Source organism: Cervus elaphus, chromosome 24 (genome assembly GCF_910594005.1).
Source record: "Cervus elaphus chromosome 24, mCerEla1.1, whole genome shotgun sequence".
Taxonomy (NCBI): domain Eukaryota; kingdom Metazoa; phylum Chordata; class Mammalia; order Artiodactyla; family Cervidae; genus Cervus; species Cervus elaphus.
In genome coordinates, this window is record NC_057838.1 from 13,298,652 (window position 1) to 13,320,416 (window position 21,765).

Here is a 21,765-nt window from a genome sequence, read left to right on the forward strand (position 1 = left end):
ATAAACAGACTTTGAATTCCTTAATTGGTAAATATTTCCTGTGTTATGGAAATATGCCATTAAACATTTTTATTTTAAATATTTTCTTTTGTAAACTTATATGCTTATAATAGAAATTTGAAAATATGGTGACATATAGGGTAAAAAGGAAAGGTAATGTGGTATCACTGTACAGACAGAACCACACTGAACATACCTACCTGTTACTTTTGCTCTTTCCTCTTAGGTTTCTCTCTTTCTGTCTGTCTCTCTTTCTTTCTGTCTCTTCTCCCAGTGTATGACTGACATCATCCGTCTGGGGCTCAGCTTCCCATCTGTCAGGATTTTGAGAAGCACCAGCGTTGCACTAGTGCCTTTCACCCCTGGAATCAACTATAAACCTTGCTGGTCATACTGAAGGGGTGCCCTCGTCCCACAATCACTTGGCAAATCATCTCTTCCGTTTAAAACGGAAATTCTCCCAGAGACTGAATTCTCCTGACTGTAGGAGACTTTGGGACATATATTAAATCCCTTGGATTTTTTCCCCATGAGAGTCTTTTTAAATCATCTTACAAACCAACCAGTTGAAGAAGCAGAGAATAAGGAATTTGAAATCTCTTGTTTCTGGGCTGTAGCTCTGCTAAGAGGCTTGGGCAGGTGCTATCAGTTTCTTGTTCCCTTTCCCTGTGATATGAATTTAACTATTACTTTTATATTTTAGGCCCGAAGTGTGATCCAGTCTGTCTCAATGGAAGCTGCTGGGGTGCTGGGAAGGAGAACTGCCAGAAATGTGAGTCAGGAACAGAATTTCACTGGCCACCTTCTCCCCTTACACTTGGCTGATGGTGTTGATGGTGTTTTCCCTTTGAAGACTCCAAGCATTGTTGATTTTTAAGGCCAGATGTTAGCCGTGATATGAATAGCAGTCTTGCACATCTCCCCGCATGGGCTAGTGCTGGCCCTCCAGCCTGGTGTGAATAAGCGCAGGCCCGCCACCCAGGCAGCAGTCATTCTCTCTGAACACTCGGTTTGGTTTTCCTGGAAACGGAGGCTTGTCTGTGTTTCTTGCATCACAGCACCTCTTGTGTCCTGTCCCTTCCTGCCCCTCTTTTGGGTACCTACCCACCTCCAGAGAAGCAAGAGCAGCTTCTTGAAGGAGACTTTTCTGCAGGAATCCTAGCTTAAGACCATGAATGGCCAGGAAATCTAGGGACCTGTCCGCTTTATCTGTCCTTAAGTCAAATGGTGATGTGATTGTTATGCCCTTTTAAACACTGCTTTCTGGCAGGCGTTATGTTATTTGTACATACTTTCTATTACCCCAAAACTCAATTCTTGTCAGTTTCTAATTTAACAAGTCTGAAAGTCCAGAGTTAATCTGAGTCAGTTCTCCTAAGTGATTAGAAACAAATAGAAAAAAGAAAACATACAGTAAGAAAGATCAAGATAGTTGAGTTTAGCAGAACATGAATGTTTGGGAATTTCAGTGTAGAATCACTAAATTCATCCTTGTTATCAGTCTTTGGTCACCGTTTGCAAGTGCTTTGCAGGCTCCCTGGGAAGTGATCCTTCCACCTTCCTGACCCTGCGGCTCACGATGGCCTCTGCTTCCTTTCAGTGACCAAAATCATCTGTGCCCAGCAGTGTTCCGGGCGCTGCCGTGGCAGGTCCCCCAGCGACTGCTGTCACAACCAGTGTGCCGCTGGCTGCACGGGGCCGCGGGAGAGTGACTGCCTGGTAAGACACACCTCAGCTTCTATGGCCCAAAGTTCAGGGGCCTGCCTTTGACTGAAATGTGTTGACTGATGTTTGCAGCCGCCAGGTAACAAAGCATCTTTCAGTGACCGGCCTTCACCACCTAGTTGGTGACCTTGGGTAAATTATGTGACCTCACCTACTGTTCTGCGGTCTAAAGGGCACAATGTGTGTGGCATCCACACCCAAGACCAGGGCATAGAATGAGCCAAATGCTGCTGCTGCTGCTGCTAAGTCGCTTCAGTCGTGTCCGACTCTGTGCGACCCCATAGACGGCAGCCCACCGGGCTCCACCGTCCCTGGGATTCTCCAGGCAAGAACACTGGAGTGGGTTGCCATTTCCTTCTGCAATGTTTGAAAGTGAAAAGTGAAAGTGAAGTCGCTCAGTCATGTCCGACTCTTTGCGACCCCATGGACTGCAGCCTACCAGGCTCCTCCGCCCATGGGATTTTCCAGGCAAGAGGACTGTAGTGGGGTGCCATTGCCTTCTCCAGAGCCAAATACTAGCTGTGTGTTATTTGTCCCTCATGTCTGTTGTGGCCAGCACCAGCGTCACCACCATTTATTGTTTCCTCAATTCTCATTACAACCTAGAGAGCTGAGGCTGCAGGGACCCCTAAAATGCACCCAGTGAGGTTAGGCAGTCACACCGATCCTCAGTGGCAGGATAGCTGGACTCCATTTGTACCTTTTGCCTCTAAAGCCTCTGCTCTTTCCACTTGGCTCAGATGCTTCCTGCTAATTCCCCACCCCATGAGGGTGCCGAAGCCCTCGCTGTCGTCCCTGTTACTGCCGAAAGCTTGACCAAGTTCTAGTGTCACCAAAGAGTCTATGGGTTTTAGGAGCCTGGGAAACTAATGTCCCGGAGGCTGGAGGGGCCCTGGGCTTTAGATCCCACTGGTCTGAGCCACTTCTGCCAGGCTGCTGGAGGGAGGCAATACCAGGCTCTTGGTCAGGACCCCTCTGTGTGTGGTCTGATTCCCTCTGCACAGCAGCCCCCAGCCAAAGTTCTCTGTGTTTGGTAATAAATTCAAAAATGTATCCTCAAGTGTTGTTTAGGAGGGAAATCAGATGTAAGTTAAGTTGAATAATTTCACTCTAGAGTTACTACTCTAGCGTGTGAACTCCTGCCTTATTTTGAAAGTTAACAAAGATGTGTTTTTCCCTCCTCATAATCCATAAACCATCACAGCTGGAGCAGTGTATTTAAGAAAAAACATGCTTTTAAGAGAACAGTGTTTCTCCCCCTGTTGAGAGTGCTTTACTAGACGCCTGCTCTGACCGAACACCTGGACCCGGAGGGCTGTGGCCCCGCTCACCATGGAGTCCAACAATCACACCACCCCTCCCATGGCAGGTCTGCCGCAGGTTCCGTGATGAAGCCACCTGCAAGGACACGTGTCCACCACTCATGCTCTATGACCCTACCACCTACGAGATGAAGGTCAACCCGCTGGGGAAGTACAGCTTTGGCGCCACCTGTGTCAAGAAGTGTCCCCGTGAGTGTCCCTGTGAGCCCCTTCATTGCCAGGCACCTGTTTCCGCTCTGTGTCCTGCCGAGGTTCCCATGTCCCCCACTCAGGGATCCTTGGGTCCCTGTATTCTCTGCAGTATCGGGCAGGTGAGGTGATGGCTGCCGCTCTGACCCCCAGTTGCTTCTTGTGTCCTGAGCCCAGGCATGGGTGCCCAGAACATTCCGTGGTCTGATTGGCACAAACCCATGGCCGTTGGGCCATTTCCCTGTTTGGCTCTTGTACTCGGCAGGTGTTTTTAAGACCTAAATGAGAGAGAGGTTGGAACACCGGCCTTCTTTAGTGGTTAAAAACCCGGGCATGTGTGTGCCGTTAGGAGCACAGAAGAGAGTTTTTTGCTTGTCGATTGGCTTTGTTTAATTGTCGGGGCTTGGGTTTTGCTTATTTGTACTTTACAGGAGACCCTAGTATTTAGGGAAATGGCAACATTAGTGATTTCATAGTAGAGGAAGTGATTTTCAAGAGGGAAGATTAACTAAAAAAAAAAAAAAAATTTTTTTTAAGAACAACTATGAAGGTGAGATTTACCCTACCAGACTTGTGAACATGAAATTTTTAAAATTTGGAACAGCAGCAAAAAAAAAAAAAACCCACAGATAAGGCATTGTAAGGTAAATGACAAGATAAAACTTTGCCACAACTATGACACAGATATAATCTTTGAGACAATTTGAAATCCACAGGAAACCACTCAGAGCCTCAGAGAACAAAAGCGGACAATTTATAGAAGGAAAGTGACAAATATCCAGTAAACGTCCAGACAAACGTCCAGTGGTTCGAGGATCCACTTGGGGAAGTCAAAAGAAACAGAGGGTTCCTGAAAAGTTGATTATTAACACAAGTTACTTCTCCCTGAGTGGCGGCCAAGGCAGTGTGTACCCAGTTGCCCGCAGAGGCCCGAGGGGATAAGGGTGGCCAAGACAAGAGTGGTCTTTGTTTCGGGTGACTTTTTAAAATAAGTGTTAAACTTTCAGCTGTGAGTCCTGAATGCAGGCATCGTCACCAGCGAGCGGCAGCCTGATAGGGAGGCCATGAATACCTTGAACCCCACTCCTCTCTGTTTACAGCCTCTCCTTCTTGTCCTTGAAATAAACAGGACCAGAGAATCACCCGTCATCAAGGGTCATTATGCCCAGAACACCTGGTGCTGCTTTCACCACCTTCCTTTCATTGTCCCCCAGGTAACTATGTGGTGACCGACCACGGCTCATGCGTCCGCGCCTGCAGCTCTGACAGCCAGGAGGTAGAAGAAGATGGTGTCCGCAAGTGTAAAAAGTGTGACGGGCCTTGTGGCAAAGGTGGGACACTGCCCGGTGTGGGCACGGGGCCCTCTCCGCTTCCAGTCATGGCTGGGCTCCCTGCCCCCAGACCGTCAGCAGCATCCTCAGACCAGATTTGAGGGAGTCTCCGAGCTCAGAAACATGCCCCTCCCTTTCTGCTGTGCTCTATCCCTGGGGTGTCCTCAATGCCAATTTATCCCTTCTTATCCTGCACTTTATCTTTTATCTTGACATTTTTCAAACACCCAGAGACATTGCAAAATAGTGTAATGAACACCTATATGCCCTGCACTTGAATTCATCAGTTTTCAGTAACCACCACATTGTTCTCACTCCGCATTTGTGTCTCTCTGTGTGTTTTCTGAGTCCTGTGAGGACTACAGGTATTATAACACTTCACCCTGCATTCACCAACACACTTTTGTACAAACAGGACATATTCTCCTAAGTAACCAAAGACAATTTCACTCTTATCGCATGTTTAACGTTGATTCTAGTTTTCAGTTTAATTTCAACTCCCCTGTTGTCCCAATATATCCTTTTTAGCTGCTTTTCAATCGCAAGTCCAGGCTCTTCATTAATTCAAGATCGTTTCTGAGCCCTCTTTTCTCTGATGTTGTGAGGAGCCAAGGCCAGCAGCTCCGACCGCCCCTGTCTGGTCAGATCATGTTTTCCATGGGGCGAGACGCAGATGGAGCACTGCAGGTAGAGAGTGTCCCACGAGGGGGACACAGCTCTGATCTCATTACCTCTGTGGCTTCTCTGGCTCAGTGGTAAAGAATCTGCCTGCAACGCATGAGACCTGGATTCGATCCCTGGGTCAGGAAGATTCCTTGGCGAAGGAAATGGTAACCCACTCCAGGATTCTTGCCTGGAGAATTCCATGGACAGGGGAGCCTGGAGGGTTACAGTCCATGGGGTTGCAAAGAGTTGGGCATGACTGAGTGACTAAACCACCTCAATGGAAGAACTGATGATTCGCCTGAAGTTGCATCAGTCAGATTTCTTGGTGGTTGTAAGAATGACTTCCTATTTCTGTCATTTCTTCTACATTTACTAGTTGACAATTCTGTTTCCAAGGTAGCTTTCTTAGTACCCATGTGAGCTCACTGAACCCTTTTTTATTCAGTTTATGATAATCCCTCCTCACATTATTCACTGATGTCCAGACTATCTCCCATGTGGCCCACAGGAGCCTCCCCAGCTGGCACCCAGGTCCTTTGGGTGCATGGCAGGCCCAGGACACGTCTTCCACTTGCACGAAGACACATCTACACTCTAAGCATCCCCTGGAGATCACTGCAGATAACAGCATGTGAATCTTCCTTATTCTGCTTTGCAGCTGCTGGGCACGCCCCTAACCCTGTCCACAGTCCCTCTACCATGACCTATATGGTCATTTAGATTGTTTCCACTATTTCACTGCTATAAAAAAAAGCTTCACTGCAGCTTACCTGAACATCTGCTTCAGATGCCACTGTCCTAAGAAGTGTCTGTGGTTTCAGCTGACACTGACCACTGCCCCGTGCATTCTTTCAGAGGCAGACTGAGCCTCCACGCTCCACGTCATCCAGTCCCTCAGCCCTGTTAGGAGGTCTGTGCCATTACGATCCCCCTTACAGATGAGGCACTATATCACAGAGGATCTAAATGCCTTGCCAAGGGACCAGTGCCCAGGATTGGCAGAGACAAGCTGGGACAGCTCACAGGGCTTCAGTCTGAGGTCAGACCCATGAGCTCCCAGTGTGGCAGGCGGGTCAGTGCCCTGAGAAATGAATATCCTTTGGCTCCAGGAAACCTTCAGGCAAAGGAAACACGCAGAAGAAAATAAGACATAAAGTGGTGCCTGGAGAGGAAGGAAGAGAGTTCAGCCACTGAAGAGAGGGTTACTATCAGCATCCTCAAATGGATCAATAAAAGCAGAGATTATTTCTGGTTTTGGTCTGTTAATTTTGTGCTCAGAGAACATTTTGACTCACCTATAATCATTATGCTCTATTTTCTACCCACCCGCAGCTCAAATCCTGGAGTAGTGGCCAACTGAGGTCCCTTTGTGTAGGGCGATGTTGGGAAACAAAGGTGGGAACATGTGTGTTGATGGTCCGCAACTCCTCCAGATCTGCTAGATCTAGAGGTGAATTACAGTTTGTCTCCACATTTAGGAATTAAGGTAACCCCACCATCACCATCAGGCCTAAGCGGAGAGAGAATGAATATTCTCTCAAACATGTAGAATTCTCTTCCAAACCTGTAATTAAAAGGCAAGTTCCCACCAGCAGGCATCTGCCTCAGGGCTTGTTTTGCTAAAGCCCCCTCACTCTGTTGTCAGCCAGAGCCTTGGAATCCTAAGCAAGCCTCGCCACCCCGTTCCCAGACCCACAGCGAGGTATATGCATTCCGGGGCAAGCCTGGGGTTCCATGGGGCTGGGGGATGGGCCCCATGGCCAGGTGGCAGCCCAAGCAGTGAGGACTCCAGACAGAATGGAGAAGAAGGAGAAACAGGACAACCATGTCCCTGGTGAGGCCTGGAGAAGGGGAGGGGACCTCACCCTGAACAATAAGATCTTCCATTATTCTTCAAAGTAAGATAAAGTCTGAAAGAGAGATACCAAAAATTGCACTGTGGATTCTAGAAGTAGAGCCACAACGGATAAATGGACTTCGGAGGGAGATGACATTTAAGATAGAAATTAGGGAGTGGATATAAATTAATAAATGAGCTCAGAGTGCAGAAAAAGGCATCTGAGACTGATGTCACAGTAGGACAGAGATCAAAGCATGTGGCTTAAGTAGGCCCTGTGGAAGAAAAGCAGTTTATCTGATAAGACTTATTATAGTATTCTTTATGATTTCAGTTCAGTCGCTCAGTCTTGTCCAGCTCTCTGGGACCCCACAGACTACAGCTCACCAGGCCTCCCTCTCCATCACCAACTCCAGAGCCTACTCAATCTCACGTCCGTCATATCGGTGATGCCATGCTTGTGAATGGTTTTACTGATAGGACAATGTTTTACTGATAGGACAATGTTCGCAGCATACTAAGTGAAAACAAAACAAAAAAACAACTACATATGTGGTGTGACATAACCATGGAGGATAACTGGAAGGAAATTTTCTCAAATATCAAAGTTACACAATAGCATTTCTAGTCATTTTGTTCCTCTTTGTTCCGTGCTTTCAAGGTTTTCTTCCATGGATGCATCTTGCTCTTCTAGTTAAAAAACTTATGCATACTGTTTCTTTCCATTAGAAGACTAAGCTGCAGCCCAGATGAGGGCAAGGGGAGGCATTGAGGGTTTAGTGGGGGCACACGCGTGATCCCCGTGCAGTACCAACAGCCCAGGGGGCAGCTGTCGTGTAGGAGGAGCTGGAGGCCTCAGGGGCAGCTGGACTGTGGCCCAGGTGGGGAGGATTGAGGAGGAGAAGGCAAGTTCAGTGAGGACAGGCATGGCATCTCTTGTGCTGCAACCCCACACCCCGCTCTGGCCCCTGGCCCCTGGCGAGCCTGCAGTGTTTGCTGCGTGGGTGACGGCTCCCGCGTCTGCACTTCTCTCCCTGCTCCCTGAGGAAGCAGGGAGCCTGAGGATCCACGGCTGTTACTGATTCAACACTTGTGAATGGAATAAACACCTCTCTTTGCAGTTTGTAACGGAATAGGAATCGGTGAGTTTAAAGGCACACTTTCCATAAATGCTACAAACATTAAACACTACAGAAACTGCACATCCATCAGTGGAGATCTTCATATCCTGCCAGTAGCATTTAAGGGGTAAGTAAAGATCAAGTTACTGGTATACCGCAGAAAAACAGGCTCTGCTTTGCTCACGGCAGGTTGTTACTGACGGCCCTGTTACTTGTTTCAGTGACTCCTTCACACATACTGCTCCTCTGGACCCGAAAGAGCTGGACATTCTCAAAACTGTAAAAGAAATTACAGGTCTGTACCATTAAGTGTGTTAGTTGCTCGGTTGTATCCGACTCTTTGTGACCCCATGGACTGTAGCCTGCCAGGGTCCTCCGTCCATGGGATTTTCCAGGCAAGAATACTGGAGTGGGTTGCCATTTCCTTCTCCAAATAATGTCTCATACAAAATAGAAATTTCTAAGTGGTATGTGTCTGAACTTTCCTTCTGCTTTACAGGGTTTTTGCTGATTCAGGCCTGGCCCGAAAACAGGACTGACCTCGATGCTTTTGAGAACCTGGAAATCATACGTGGCAGAACGAAGCAGCAGTAAGTGGACCCCAGCCAAAGACTTGTAGAGTCTTTTCTTTTGAAGTAAAAGCTACTGAAGTCAGAGACACTACAGAGAGTCCCCACACAGCCTCACCTGGGTCCCCCGATGGTGACACCCTGCGTCATCAGCATGGCTGTAACTGAACTGCAGACTTTCTCGGATCTCGCCAGTTTTCCACGAGCACTTTTTCTGTTCTGGTCAGCCCACACTGCAAGGGACAGTCATGTCTCCTTAGTCCCCTGCTGTCCATGATAGTTCCTCTGTCTTCCTTGTCTTTCATGGCTTTTGAAAAGTACTGGTCAGGTATTTGTAGGATGGCCAGTGTTTTCTCCTGATTTGGTTGAGGTTTTGTGCTTTTGGCAAGAATAGCCCTAAGGCCACCAGTCCTCATCAGCACTTCATTTCAGGGGACCTGAGGGGCACTGAGCATGTCTTTCAAGATTTCCCCTTTTCCAGCTCCAGCACACACACATACGCACGCATGCACGCACACATACACACACACACAAGCATCTTTAACATAATAAGGGTAATAATGAATTTTGTGGTGAGGCAAAGTTTGGGACTCTCTTGTTCAAACCTGCCTTGGAAAACATCTGGTTTTGAGAACTGTTCCCCATAATTGACACCTGAGAGGGCTACATAATATTGTGCAGTATTAAAGAAAATCGGAATACAGTGCGTGTAAAATAAGCAACCCTTTCCAAAAGCCATTCCAGCTTTGCATCTCTGATGCTAAACATGCAGCTAATATCACTTGCCAGAAAGGCCCTGTGCCCTGAGTTCTCAGGAATACTTCTTTTGACCAAAGTTCATATAGAGATGAGAGACTTCGGTCAGTTTTCTTGGGTGACTAGCATGTACCTCTCAGCTTAGTTTTAGGGTTTTAAACATGAAACTGACTTTTTTTTTTTTTTAATTTATAACACTTGCTGAGCAGTCCAATGATACACAGTTCCTCCTGGGGAAGTGTGACCCCTGTCAGACCTCCCTGCAGGGAGGACCTCAGCTTTGTCCCCACTGGCGTGGCTCCCCTGAGCACATGGCCAGTGGAAGGGATTCCTAAAAGCAGGGGCAGACTGTGCACCCACAGAAGTCACACAGACCGTGGAGGGACACAGGGAGGAAAGAGGGGGCCGAGAAAGAGAAACAAGGAGGAAGAGGAATTACATTTTGTCATCTCCTGCCTTCATCATCAGCCTCCCTATCCAGTGCTGTCTCAGCTGGTCTGTTTCCCGCCTTGGTGTTTAGTGAGCTTCCTCACAACGCACACCTCCTTCCTGTGGCTTCCCGTTACTGCAAACAAGAGCCTCCTCCACGCGGTGCCCAAAGTGGTCCAGGCTCCGGCCTCTTTCTCCCCTCGCAGACCCCTGTCCTACATTTCTGCTCCAGCAGCAGCACGTGATTCTCAGTGCCTGTCACGTGCTCCTCTGGGTGGAAGGCTTCCTTCCCTTCAGTCGGAATACCGTCCATCTGGCCATGTGATGAACACATCCTGGTCACCTCGTAGGAACCTGGCACGGGGTTGGGTAGTGAAGAAAATATCATAGTTCCTGCTCTGGAGGCCCTGATGCTCACGCACCACCTCTTCCAGAGACCCTTGCTCAGACTTGTTTAGGTGCCCCTGCCCTTTGCCTCTGTGGTCCCCTCATCACCACCCTCATGGTTCTGCATTAACAATGATTGTATCATCAGTAGACAAAGGGCTTTTTGACAGCAAGAAGCACCCACTTAACCTAGAGTTAGAATAAAATTAGTCACATATTACCTCAGATATTTGTTCAATAAATGGATGAATAGATGGATGGATGGGTAGGTGGATGGATGGAAAGCTGAATCTATGATTTTTGAAGTATATTTGGATATTTGAAAGGCTAACATATTCTCAGTTGCCAAGCAAAGTTAAAATGCAGTAAATAAAATAATGACATTAATAAATTATTCAACCCCTAGTCTGCCACTGGAGTTAGAGATATTAAAGGAACAGGGAACTCACTTTTCCCTGGAGGAACTTTAAAAACACTTGCAATTTTCCAAAGTTGCAGTACAGACCTTCCATAACATGACTTACATGACTACCAACTGCAAGGCAGTAGTAAATCGAAAGTGGTACAGGAAAGCGTTTTTGTTGATACTGTGCTGTCACAATTTTTCACAATAGTATTTGTTTTCTCTTCAACGTAGTGGCCAGTTCTCTCTTGCGGTCGTCGGCCTGAGTATAACATCCTTGGGGTTACGCTCCCTCAAGGAGATAAGCGACGGCGATGTGATAATTTCAGGAAATCAAAACCTGTGCTATGCGGACACGATACGCTGGAAGAAGCTTTTGGGGACCTCAACTCAGAATGCCAAAATTTCAAAAAACAGGAGTCAACAAGAGTGCAGTGAGTGATGTCTTTGGGTGATTGTGGAGATGGTTCTGACAGGTCATTTATTTTGATTTAAAATATTGAAAGGCTACTCCCAAACATTTAAATTATTTTTTACGTTACTAAGAAAGCAAATTAAGGGAAATGTGTGTATTCTGTTGTGACGTTCATCAGATTTTTTTCTAGATAATTCTCATAGGATAAATCTGCCTCGAAGTCTAGGCCATCAGTTATTGGTAATTTACAGAACAAAATTTAGTGTTGATTATGGCATTTTAGCTGTGTGTTCCTTCCTACTCATTCCATCCCCAATGACTAAACACATTCACACACACACACACACACACACACACACACAGAGGAATGGGCTGAACATTTTACACTGGCATTTCCAGATCCAAGTTCGCAGCCATAGTCAGCTTTTGAAGTGGTGCCCGCACCTGTGCTGAGATACTGGCCACCCGCAGAAGCAGAGCCAAGTTCACATCCCGGCTTGAGCCCTTCCTAGCTTTGAGACAGTCATCAGTTACGTAAATCTTTGGGCTTTATCTTCCTCTCGATGAAATGGAGGCAATAATGATTCTCACACCATAGTGCAATTAAAAGAATTGGTGAAGTTCTGGGTGCCTCCCTGGTTCTGTACCCCACACACGCGTGACAAGGACCCTCACGCTTTCTGCTCCTGCGGCTCTGACGAGCTCCATCTAGATATGCTTGGCACCCAGCAGGGCAAAGGGGACTTGTGGCGGGCCTCTGGAAGCCCTTGTGCCACTTCTCCCGGGGGCCCTGGCGTATGTTTGTGGCCATTGTTCCTTGTCTGACCATGGGACTCACCCTGTATTCTCAGGCGCCACGGGCCACATCTGTCACCCTCTGTGCTCATCAGAGGGCTGCTGGGGACCTGGACCCAAATACTGCTTGTCCTGTCAGAACTTCAGTCGTGGCAAGGAGTGTGTGGAAAAGTGCAACATTCTAGAGGGGTAAGAGGCTTGTTTTTTTTTTTTTTTTAATTCCTTTGTTTTAATTAAAAAATAAGACTTAGGATGGTTTCATAGGTGTATAGTTAATCAGTCTGATTATTTTCCTTTATTTTCTTTTCCTTTTTGTTTGTTGACAGTTGTGTGTGTGTGTGTGTGTGTAGTTTTATTTAGTTAGTTAGTTGTTTTCGGTTGTGCTGGGTCTCCCTTGCTGCTCACAGGCTTTCTCTGGTTGCAAGAAGCAGGGGCTGCTCTTCACGGGGGCATCTGTTGTTGCAGAGCAGAGGCTCCAGAGCTCTGGCTCAGTCGTTCTGGCACACAGGCTGAGCTGCTTCACAGCATGTGGGATCTTTCCAGACCAGGGATCAAACTGGTATCCCCTGCATTGCAAGATAGGCTCTCAACCACTCGACCACCAGGGAAGCCCTGTTGACAATTGTTAATCACAAGAGGAAATGAAAAAACATTTTTCATTACTTAATCCAACCCAATTTATAGAGTCTCTTTATCTGGAAATTTAATTTTCTAAGCTGCACAAAGTTCCCAAGACAAACAGAACGGTTTGTTCTGTTTCCATGGTTCAGATGACCAAGACCGTGGCCATTAGTCTTGTCCTTGTAGCACAGCATTCCTGCTGCTTCAAAACACAGCTTCAGGTTAAAATTTTTGTTTATGGTCAAGACACACTGAACAGTGCAGATAACTTTAAATAGAACCATGGACAAAGAGATAAACAGTTTGCATAACATCTGTTGAATTTATTGCAGTCAATACAAAGTACAGTCTGTTGATTCTGTGGGAATTTTGATATTGAGTAAGGTTTCGAATGATCACAAATAGTGACTAAAATAAATTAATAGGAAAACAAAATGTAAGGATAGCAACTGGAAGAGGCAATTTTTAAAAAATAAAGAAAAAGAGAGGTTTTGTGGTAGAGAAGAAGATAGGAGTTACAGATACCTCTAGGAAATTTTCCTTTCTGTTTCACTATCAGGGCTTGGACTACAGCTCAGCTCAGAAATACTCAGAAGCAGGATGAATTCAATTCCACAGGACTCCTTTAGCTGATAGGCTCATTAACCTAACAGAGTAATTTGCATAAGCAATAGTATTGTTTCAATAAGTAAGAAATATTGGTGCAATCCTTACAGCCGCAGACAGATGCTAAGCTCATGTTTTCAGTGTTCAGTTCTCTTTGAACGGGCTTCCCCAGTGGCTCAGGTGGTAAAGAATTTGCCTGCAGTGTGGTAGACCCAGGCTCAATCCCTGGGTCAGGAAGATCCCCTGGAGAAGGGAATGGTTACCCACTCCAGTATTCTTGCCTGGAGAATCCCATGAACAGAGGAGCCTGGTAGGCTACGGTCCATGGGGTCACAAAGAGTCGGACCAAACTGACTAACAGCTTCAACACTTTTCTCTTTGAAGCAGCAAGGTAATTAAAATAGCCTTGGCAGTGGTGCCTGGGTCTTCCCGTTAGAGAATCCTGGTGTCCAGCAGCACCTTCTCTGTTTGCAAGGCTGGCCCCTATAGCGGGTGTGATGACCCAAGAGACAGCATAGGGAAAAGTCATGTGGCTCATTCGGTTTCATTGATGCTGACTGCCTGAGAGGACGCATGGAACATACCTTTGGGTGTGAACACTTCTTGTTCACTGCCTAGTGAACTACCAGTAGTCTTTAAGAGCTGCCCACATCTACCATGGCTTTTCAATCACACATCAGCTCCTCAAGTAGTTATTTATTTATTTAATTCTTGATTGCACTGGGTCTTCACTGTTGTGCATGGGCTCTCTCTAGTTGCAAAGAGTGGAGACTGCTGTCTAGTTGTGTTGCTCAGCTTTTCATTGCAGTGGCTTTTCTTGTTGCAGAGCACAGGCTATAGGTACACTAACTTCAGTCATTGCAGCATGCAGGCTCATGGGCTCAGCTGCTCTGTGGCATGTGGAGTCTTCCCAGATACAGGGATGGAACCCACGTCCCTTTCATTGGCAGGCAGATTTCTCTCCACTTTACCACCAGGGAAGTCCCAATCTATCCAGTTTTGAGGAACGGTTAAAATAGTCCAATAAAATATTTCATACCTGTGTTCCATTCTTACTGTTTTTAGTAATAACCATTAAGGAAACTTTAATAGCTCTCTTTCCCTTTCCCAGGTATTGGTCTAGTTACCATTTCTTTGCAGCTTAACTTAAATATCCATGAATCTGCTATAGGAGGGGGTGCCTCTTAAGGACTATTTTCTTCTTTTTCTCCCATGTGTTTGCTTATCTAATATTCAGAGACTGTGCCTGTAGAAAAAATGTAGAGAAGCTGTTTTGATTATAAATGAAGCTTCTGCTTTGTTCTAGGAAAAGATGACTAAAGATTCAGTGGACAGAATCAGTTTATTATATTACAGTATAGTCCTAGTTTCCCAGACGTTTGACTTTTACATAAAATTGTTTTGTCTTTCTAAGAGAGGTGATTGGTGTCACCTGACCCTTCAGACAGGTGAACCCAGACAGCATTTGGAAGCAGGCTCTGTAGGGATGGCGCTGACCAGTTTCCTGTCTTCCTCCTGTCAGAGAGCCCAGGGAGTTCGTGGAGAATTCCGAGTGTGTGCAGTGCCATCCAGAATGCCTGCCCCAGGCCATGAATGTGACCTGCACTGGACGCGTAAGGAGCACGTTTGATGTTATCCCCACGCATAAGCTGGAGATGCGCAAGGATGACCCACCACCATCCCGCCCACTCCCCACATCCAGCCCGTCCCGTCCCGCCCCGTCTCACAGCCGTCAGGGGCTGTGACTGAGGGGAAGTCGGCATGTGGCCTGCCTGGCTCGAGCATTCATCTTCTCTGTCCAGCCCCCAGATGCACATGGTGACACCTGGTCTCAGACCACAGATCAGGGCATACAGGGTACACTGACAGCCAGCCTTCACTGTTCCTGACATCTGCCACCATTGCTTTATCATCTTAACCAAACGTTAACCACATTCTTACTTCACATTAGTTCATAGTTATTCGAAGGAGGTTTTTTTAATCACATAGAAAAAATTTTCAAAATTCAGTTTCATATCTAGATTACATTCAGTAATAATATTTTAGAGAGTGTAAGTGAGAATGAAGATCCCTCTCACACCAATGTGTTCATGTTGTTAATTCTCACTATTACCTGTATGAGGAGCTCTGTTTGGATTTGAGCTTCAACAGTCTCATCTAAATCTACTGACGGAAAATGTTGTTCAGAAGTTCTCTGAATCAGACAGATGATGATAAGGTTTTGAGGTACAAGCTGCCAAAATAAGTGGTTACAAAGTAAACCACTGGTTTTTAGGTTAGTGTTGGGTTAACTTTTCGTCAGTGAAATACAATAATTGGTGATATTGGTTGACTTAGTCATCTGATTGTTCTCGCTCTGGGAACACTCAGTCTTTGAGACGTAAGGGTGCTTAGCCAACAGGCAGACCCTTCCCTACCCACCTTACTTCAGCCCTTGTGAAGTGTGTGGATGCAACCCAAGCAGCCCTAATATATTGACAAGTCTGACAAACAGAACCAAATTTAGCATAGCACAGTTAATTTATGCAGCCACTGTGTTTACACTTGCCACCTTCTCAACACTGGGGAAACGCAGGTGTGGTTTGCTTAGCTTTGCCTTGGCAAGCACAGCTTCCCACAGAAGCCCCTCAACTTCAAGCATGACTCACAAGGAAGCCCATCTGAATGATAAGGATGTAAATACACATGCAGACCAATCAGTGTTTTAACAAGGAAAGATGCACACAAGGTATTAAGTATAATCCCGTAAAAGACACAGTTCAGTTTCTTTATGTTTTCATATACAATACACATTTAAAGTCAGGAAGGCTTTATTCTCAACTGTTAGCAGTGGTCACATCAGGCAAGACACAGTCAGAGAATTCAGCTACTTGAAGAATTTCTACATTGCTTGATTTTTTTTTCGTGATATAAAAATTTTAGTAAAAAGTTACTTCATTCTGAAAGACACATAAATAAATATTTGATTTATGAAATGGTTTTTCCGCCTCGGTGCAGGGACCAGGCAACTGTGTGAAATGTGCCCACTACATTGACGGCCCTCACTGCGTCAAGACCTGCCCTGCTGGAGTCGCGGGAGAGAACGGCACCCTGATCTGGAAATTTGCAGATGCCAGTCATGTGTGTCACCTCTGCCACCCCAACTGCACCTATGGGTGAGTCAGGGAACTCTGGGTCTGCAAGAGAAAATGCAGACTCATAAGCTGAAAACGTTTTCCAAACTGCCCAGGCAGTAAAGTACAGAGGTTTGTATTAGAGTCAGTTCCTCCAAGTGTTCTCACCCTACGGCCACGGCACGGTAAAACGCTCATGGGAGGTAACAGTGCTCACCAGAAAGCCTCTCAGCGTCTCCAGGTGTGTACCATGCCAGGGCTCTGTTCCTCTGTGCCAACAAGTCCAAACAAGAGTAAGGGACAGGTGGGATGAAGGCGGAGGTCCTACCCTGTCCTCAAAGGTTTCTACACATCTTTCCACATGACTGGGATTCCTGTGGGAATCCTTATTGTTCTACAATTAATGGAAGATAACATTGCCTACGTAGCATATTAAAAAGCAGAGACATTACTTTGCCAACAAAGGTCCATCTAGTCAAGGCTATGGTTTTTCCAGTGGTCATGTATGCATGTGAGAGTTGGACTGTGAAGAAAGCTGAGTGCCGAAGAATTGATGCTTTTGAACTGTGGTGTTGGAGAAGACTCTTGAGAGTCCCTTGGACTGCAAGGAGATCCATCCAGTCCATCCTAAAGTAGATCAGTCCTGGGTGTTCACTGGAAGGACTGATGTTGAAGCTGAAACTCCAGTACTTTGGCTACCTCATGTGAAGAGTTGACTCATTGGAAAAGACCCTGATGCTGGGAGGGACTGGGAGCAGGAGGAGAAGGGGACGACAGAGGATGAGATGGCTGGATGGCATCACTGACTCGATGGACATGAGTTTGAGTAAACTCCGGGAGCTGGTGATGGACAGGGAGGCCTGGCGTGCTGTGATTCATGGGGTCACAAAGAGTCAGACATGACTGAGCGACTGAACTGAACTGAACTGAACATTGCCTAGAATGTTCCTTAAAGAAGCTTTTTCTTTTACCTAGTTGATTGCTAAGTTGCTAATAGGTAGATTAAAACTATTTTGACTACAATTAGCTGAAGCACTCTGAACATTTGTATTTTGTTTACTAAAATAATAAATTTGGCAATGAAACTAGACTACTTCTAGAAATCAATGGGAAAAGTTGAGTTCTCATATATATTTCATATTCCCTTCTATCTCTCAGTCCTCAACCTTATTAAGAACCATTACTCTTCTCCAGAGCCATCTCTTACTAGCTGTGTAGCCTTCCGAAAGTGTATTAACCTGTCTGTACCTCACTTTTCTCATCTGTAAATTAGGTTAATACTACTGCATTGCTCACAGGATTTCTGTGACCTTGATTAATACACGTAATGTACTTAAATGGTGCCTGGAACACATGCATGCTCAATCAAGGATTGCACAAAAGGTGGCGTGGGGCTGTTGATGACATGGTAATAACCATGGTGATGGTTATGATGTTCGTAAGCACTGTTGGTGGTAGTGATGGTGGTAATTGTGATTGTGATAATGATTAGTGTTCTGAAGGGATGCAGAACCTTCCAAATAGACTTCCAAAAATCAAGAGTCTTGAAAATTTTCCAAATATGTCCTAATATTTTAACTGTATTTGTATGTACAAAAAAGGTCTTAATGACCCAGATAACCACGATGGTGTGATCACTCACCTAGAGCCAGACATCCTGGTGTCTGAAGTCAAGAGGGCCTCAGGAAGCCTCACTACAGACAAAGCTGTGGAGGTGATGGAATTTCAGCTAAGCTATTTCAGATCCTAAAAGATGATGCTGTTAAAGTGCTGCACTCAATATGCCAGCAAATCTGGAAAACTCAGCAGTGGCCACAGGACTGGAAAAAGTCAGTTTTCCAGTTGTTTTTCCAAAGAAAAACAATGCCCAAGAATGTGCAAACCACTGCACAACTGCACTGATTTCACATACTAGCAAGGTAATGCTCAAAATCTTTCAAGCAAGGCTTCAAAAGTACGTGAACCAAGAATTCCCAGATGCACAAGCTAAAAAGCAAAGGAACCAGAGATCAAATTGCCAGCATCCACTGAATCATAGAGAAAAGCAAGAGAATTCCAGAAAAATATCTACTTCTGCTTCATTGACTACATTAAAGCCTTTAACTGTGTGGATCACAGCAAACTGTGGAAAATTCTTAAACAGATGGGAATACCAGACCACCTTACCTACTTCCTGAGAAACCTGTATGCAGGTCAAGAAGCAACAATTAGAACTGGACATGGAACAATTAACTGGTTCAAATTGGAAAAGGAGTCCATCAGGGTTGTATATTGTCACTCTGCTTATTTAACTTGCATGCAGAGAACATCATGTGAAATGCCAGGCTGGATGAAGCTCACTGGAATCAAGATTGCCAGGAGAAATGTCAATAACCTCAGATACACAGATAACACCACCCTAATGGCAGAAAGGGAAGAGGAACTAAAGAGCCTCTTGATGAAAGTGAAAGAGGAGAGTGAAAAAGTTGGCTTAAAACTCAACATTCAGAAAATGAAGATCATGGCATCTGGCCCCATCATTTCATGGCAAATAGATAGGGAAAAAATGGAAAGAGTGACAAATTTTATTTTCTTGGGCTCCAAAATCACTGCAGACGGTGACTGCAGCCCTGAAATTAAAAGATGCTTGCTCCTTGGAATAAAAGCTATGACCGACCTAGACAGTGTATTAAAAAGCAGAGATCACTTTGCTGACAGGTCTGTATAGTCAAAGCTATAGTTATTCCTGTAGTCAGGTACAGATGTGAGAGTTGAACCCTAAAGAAAGCTGAGTGCTGAAGAATTGATGCTTTTGAACACTGGTGTTGGAGAAGACTCTTGAAAGTCCCTTGGACAGCAAAGAGATCAAACCAGTCAATCCTAAGGGAAATCAATCCTGAATATTCATCTAAAGGACTGCTGCTGAAGCTGAACCTCCAGTACTTTGGCCACCAGTTGCAAAGAGCCGACCCATTGGAAAAGACCCTGATGCTGGGGAAGATTGAGGGCAGGAGGAGAAGGGGGTGACAGAGGATGAGATGGTTGGATGGCATCCCCAAGTTTGAGCAAACTCCAAGAGATAGTGAAGGACAGAGACTGGTGTGCTGCAGTCCATAGAGTCACAAAGAGTCAGAGGCAACTAAGCGACTGAACAACAGCAAATATGGAGAAGTCTGGGCCTGGAGACAAGTGATTTGGGAATGACTTGTATCCTGGTCAATTTCCATTGTTTAACCTTCTTAAGTTTCAGCTGTTACAGGGGTAAATGGAAGGGCACCATCTTTCCATGACCCTGTGGTCCAGGAGTTTTAGTCCTGGGTGACTGAAGAGTAACCCCAGCAACAAGAAGGAAGCCTAGGCATCTCCTGTGTGGTTTACATGTGATTGTCTTCCCCCTCTAATCTTAGTCTAGCCTATTGGTGTGTTCCAAGTGACCTGCAGTATCTTACCAAGTTTAACACCCAACATCCCCACTAAAACCAGTACATCAATTTAACTAGGGCTAACATTTTTATAATATTTTGTATTTCCAGTCAGGAAATGATAATTTCTTCATAAATTCAGATATTCTTTTTTTATATTTCAGTAAAGTTTTACAGTTTTATTCTTTCATGTTCTGTTTGTATTACATTTGCTATTGTGAAATGGACCTTACTTAGAGTATACCTTCTAATTTATTACTTCTAATATATAAGATAGCTTTTGATTGTTTTGGTGGAGGTGTATAGTCATCTCATATTGATGGTCTTTATTGAACATCTTCATCTCTTGTCCAAAAGTTTCAAATCATATTATAAAGGCCAGGATTTCTAGAATAATATCAGATACAATGGTAGTGGATATCAGAGTTTTATATCTGATAGTTGTGGGAATGGCTATAGTAAATCACCATTAAGAACATTATTTGCTATTACTGTGAGTTACTATCTCGTTAAAGAAACAGTTATCTACAGTTATTCCTACTTTTGAACTATTTTTTTTTAATCCAGAATGAATTTTGAATTTTACCAGACGCCTCCTTGGCAGCAATTTTAAGATTTTTCCCTTTGGGTATATCAGCATGCTGTTATATTGAGTAATTTACAAATTCTACAAAGCATGATATAAATGATAGTTTGCTAGTTTTTCACTCTATTTTTTTCATATTTCTCCATAATAAGGAATTTTGGAACAGAGTCTCTTAAATAGAATTATATTACCCATTAAAATATATTTTTCCTATTTTTTTCTGTCTTTTTGGAAATAATTGTGTTTATGTATGTGTCTGTGAACATGTATCACTGATAGAAAAGCATGTAGTTTTGTGTAATCTTGTTATTACTCTGTATCTTCATCCAAAAGAATTACTTGATAAAAAATGGATTTAATTTTTTAAATATGGAGAAATGTTGATAGGATAAGGGGAAATAAGAAAACATATCTTTCATTGTGTATCTATGATGTATACAGCATCATCAAACGATAGTCTCACTGATGTCTCAGAGCGAGCTCACTGCTTTTCCATTTGTATTGTTAAAGGAACACTTAGGCTCTGGAGTCGTTAGCCTGCAGTCCCAGAGCCCAGGTTATGGGAGGATGCCTGCTTCAAGAAGCCATCCTCTTCCCACAGGGCAGGGCTGGTTACCCCAGGGAATGGGTCAGGAAACATAAAGCCCGTCCACTGTTGAATGGAACCATACTTTATAATAAGGTATCAGGGAAAGGTTTCTTTGAAATTTTATGCCAAAAAACTAAATAGTATAAAATTCTGCCAATTTTAATTACATGTAATAAAAAATAATAAATGGGAGACAGACAAGCAGTAATTTTTCTAACTAAATTAAATGATAGCATGATGCAGCATCTTTTGCCTGATATTCGACAGTCATTTCTGTAGACTTATGCAGGGGACCATCAGCTTTCTCATGGACTTCTTAATCCTCTGATACTCAGATCATCCCCTCTTACCACACCTGTCCTGTCACTGCCCTCGTCCATCATCTCTTCAAATGTAAACTGGCTGAGCTCTCACTGTGAGTATCTCTTGTCAATAACTTCTTGCTAGAAACCCCATAGGTTTCCCGGCAACACTTTGAGAAGCTTCATGAAACCCACTTCTTGTCCAAAGTATGCAGTTCCAGTTTGCACCACTTTGCATACAGTTCCCATTTTGTTACTTTCTGGAGACTGACAGGCATAATGGGAAAATATAAAAACACTAATGAGGAGGGATATTTCAAGTAGGGTTTAACTTTACCAATGGTCATCCATTCAGTTCACTTCAGTCGCTCAGTCATGTCCAACTCTTGGCAACCCCATGGACTGCAGCACACCAGGCTTCCCTGTCCATCACCAACTCCTAATACTTGCTCAAACTCATGTCCATCAAGTCGGTGATGCCATCCAACCATCTCATCCTCTGTCGTCCCCTTCTCCTCCTGCCTTCAATCTTTCCCAGCATCAGGGTCTTTTCCAATGAGTCAGTTCTTCACATCAGGTGGCCAAAGTAGTGGAGTTGATTC

The 21,765-nt window shown here is 44.8% G+C and overlaps 1 protein-coding gene across 1 annotated transcript in view; it reads left to right on the forward strand.

The window, feature by feature from the left end:
* The window catches only part of EGFR (epidermal growth factor receptor), a 215,023-nt gene that overhangs the window by 148,580 nt on the left and 44,678 nt on the right, over positions 1 to 21,765 (forward strand). Inside the window, exons 5-15 of the mRNA XM_043885232.1 lie at positions 704 to 772; positions 1,601 to 1,719; positions 3,095 to 3,236; positions 4,451 to 4,567; positions 8,192 to 8,318; positions 8,413 to 8,486; positions 8,691 to 8,781; positions 10,970 to 11,169; positions 12,002 to 12,134; positions 14,695 to 14,785; positions 16,170 to 16,327. Of these exons, the coding sequence (XP_043741167.1) occupies positions 704 to 772; positions 1,601 to 1,719; positions 3,095 to 3,236; positions 4,451 to 4,567; positions 8,192 to 8,318; positions 8,413 to 8,486; positions 8,691 to 8,781; positions 10,970 to 11,169; positions 12,002 to 12,134; positions 14,695 to 14,785; positions 16,170 to 16,327 (1,321 nt within the window). The remainder of the gene's footprint in view (positions 1 to 703; positions 773 to 1,600; positions 1,720 to 3,094; positions 3,237 to 4,450; positions 4,568 to 8,191; positions 8,319 to 8,412; positions 8,487 to 8,690; positions 8,782 to 10,969; positions 11,170 to 12,001; positions 12,135 to 14,694; positions 14,786 to 16,169; positions 16,328 to 21,765) is intronic.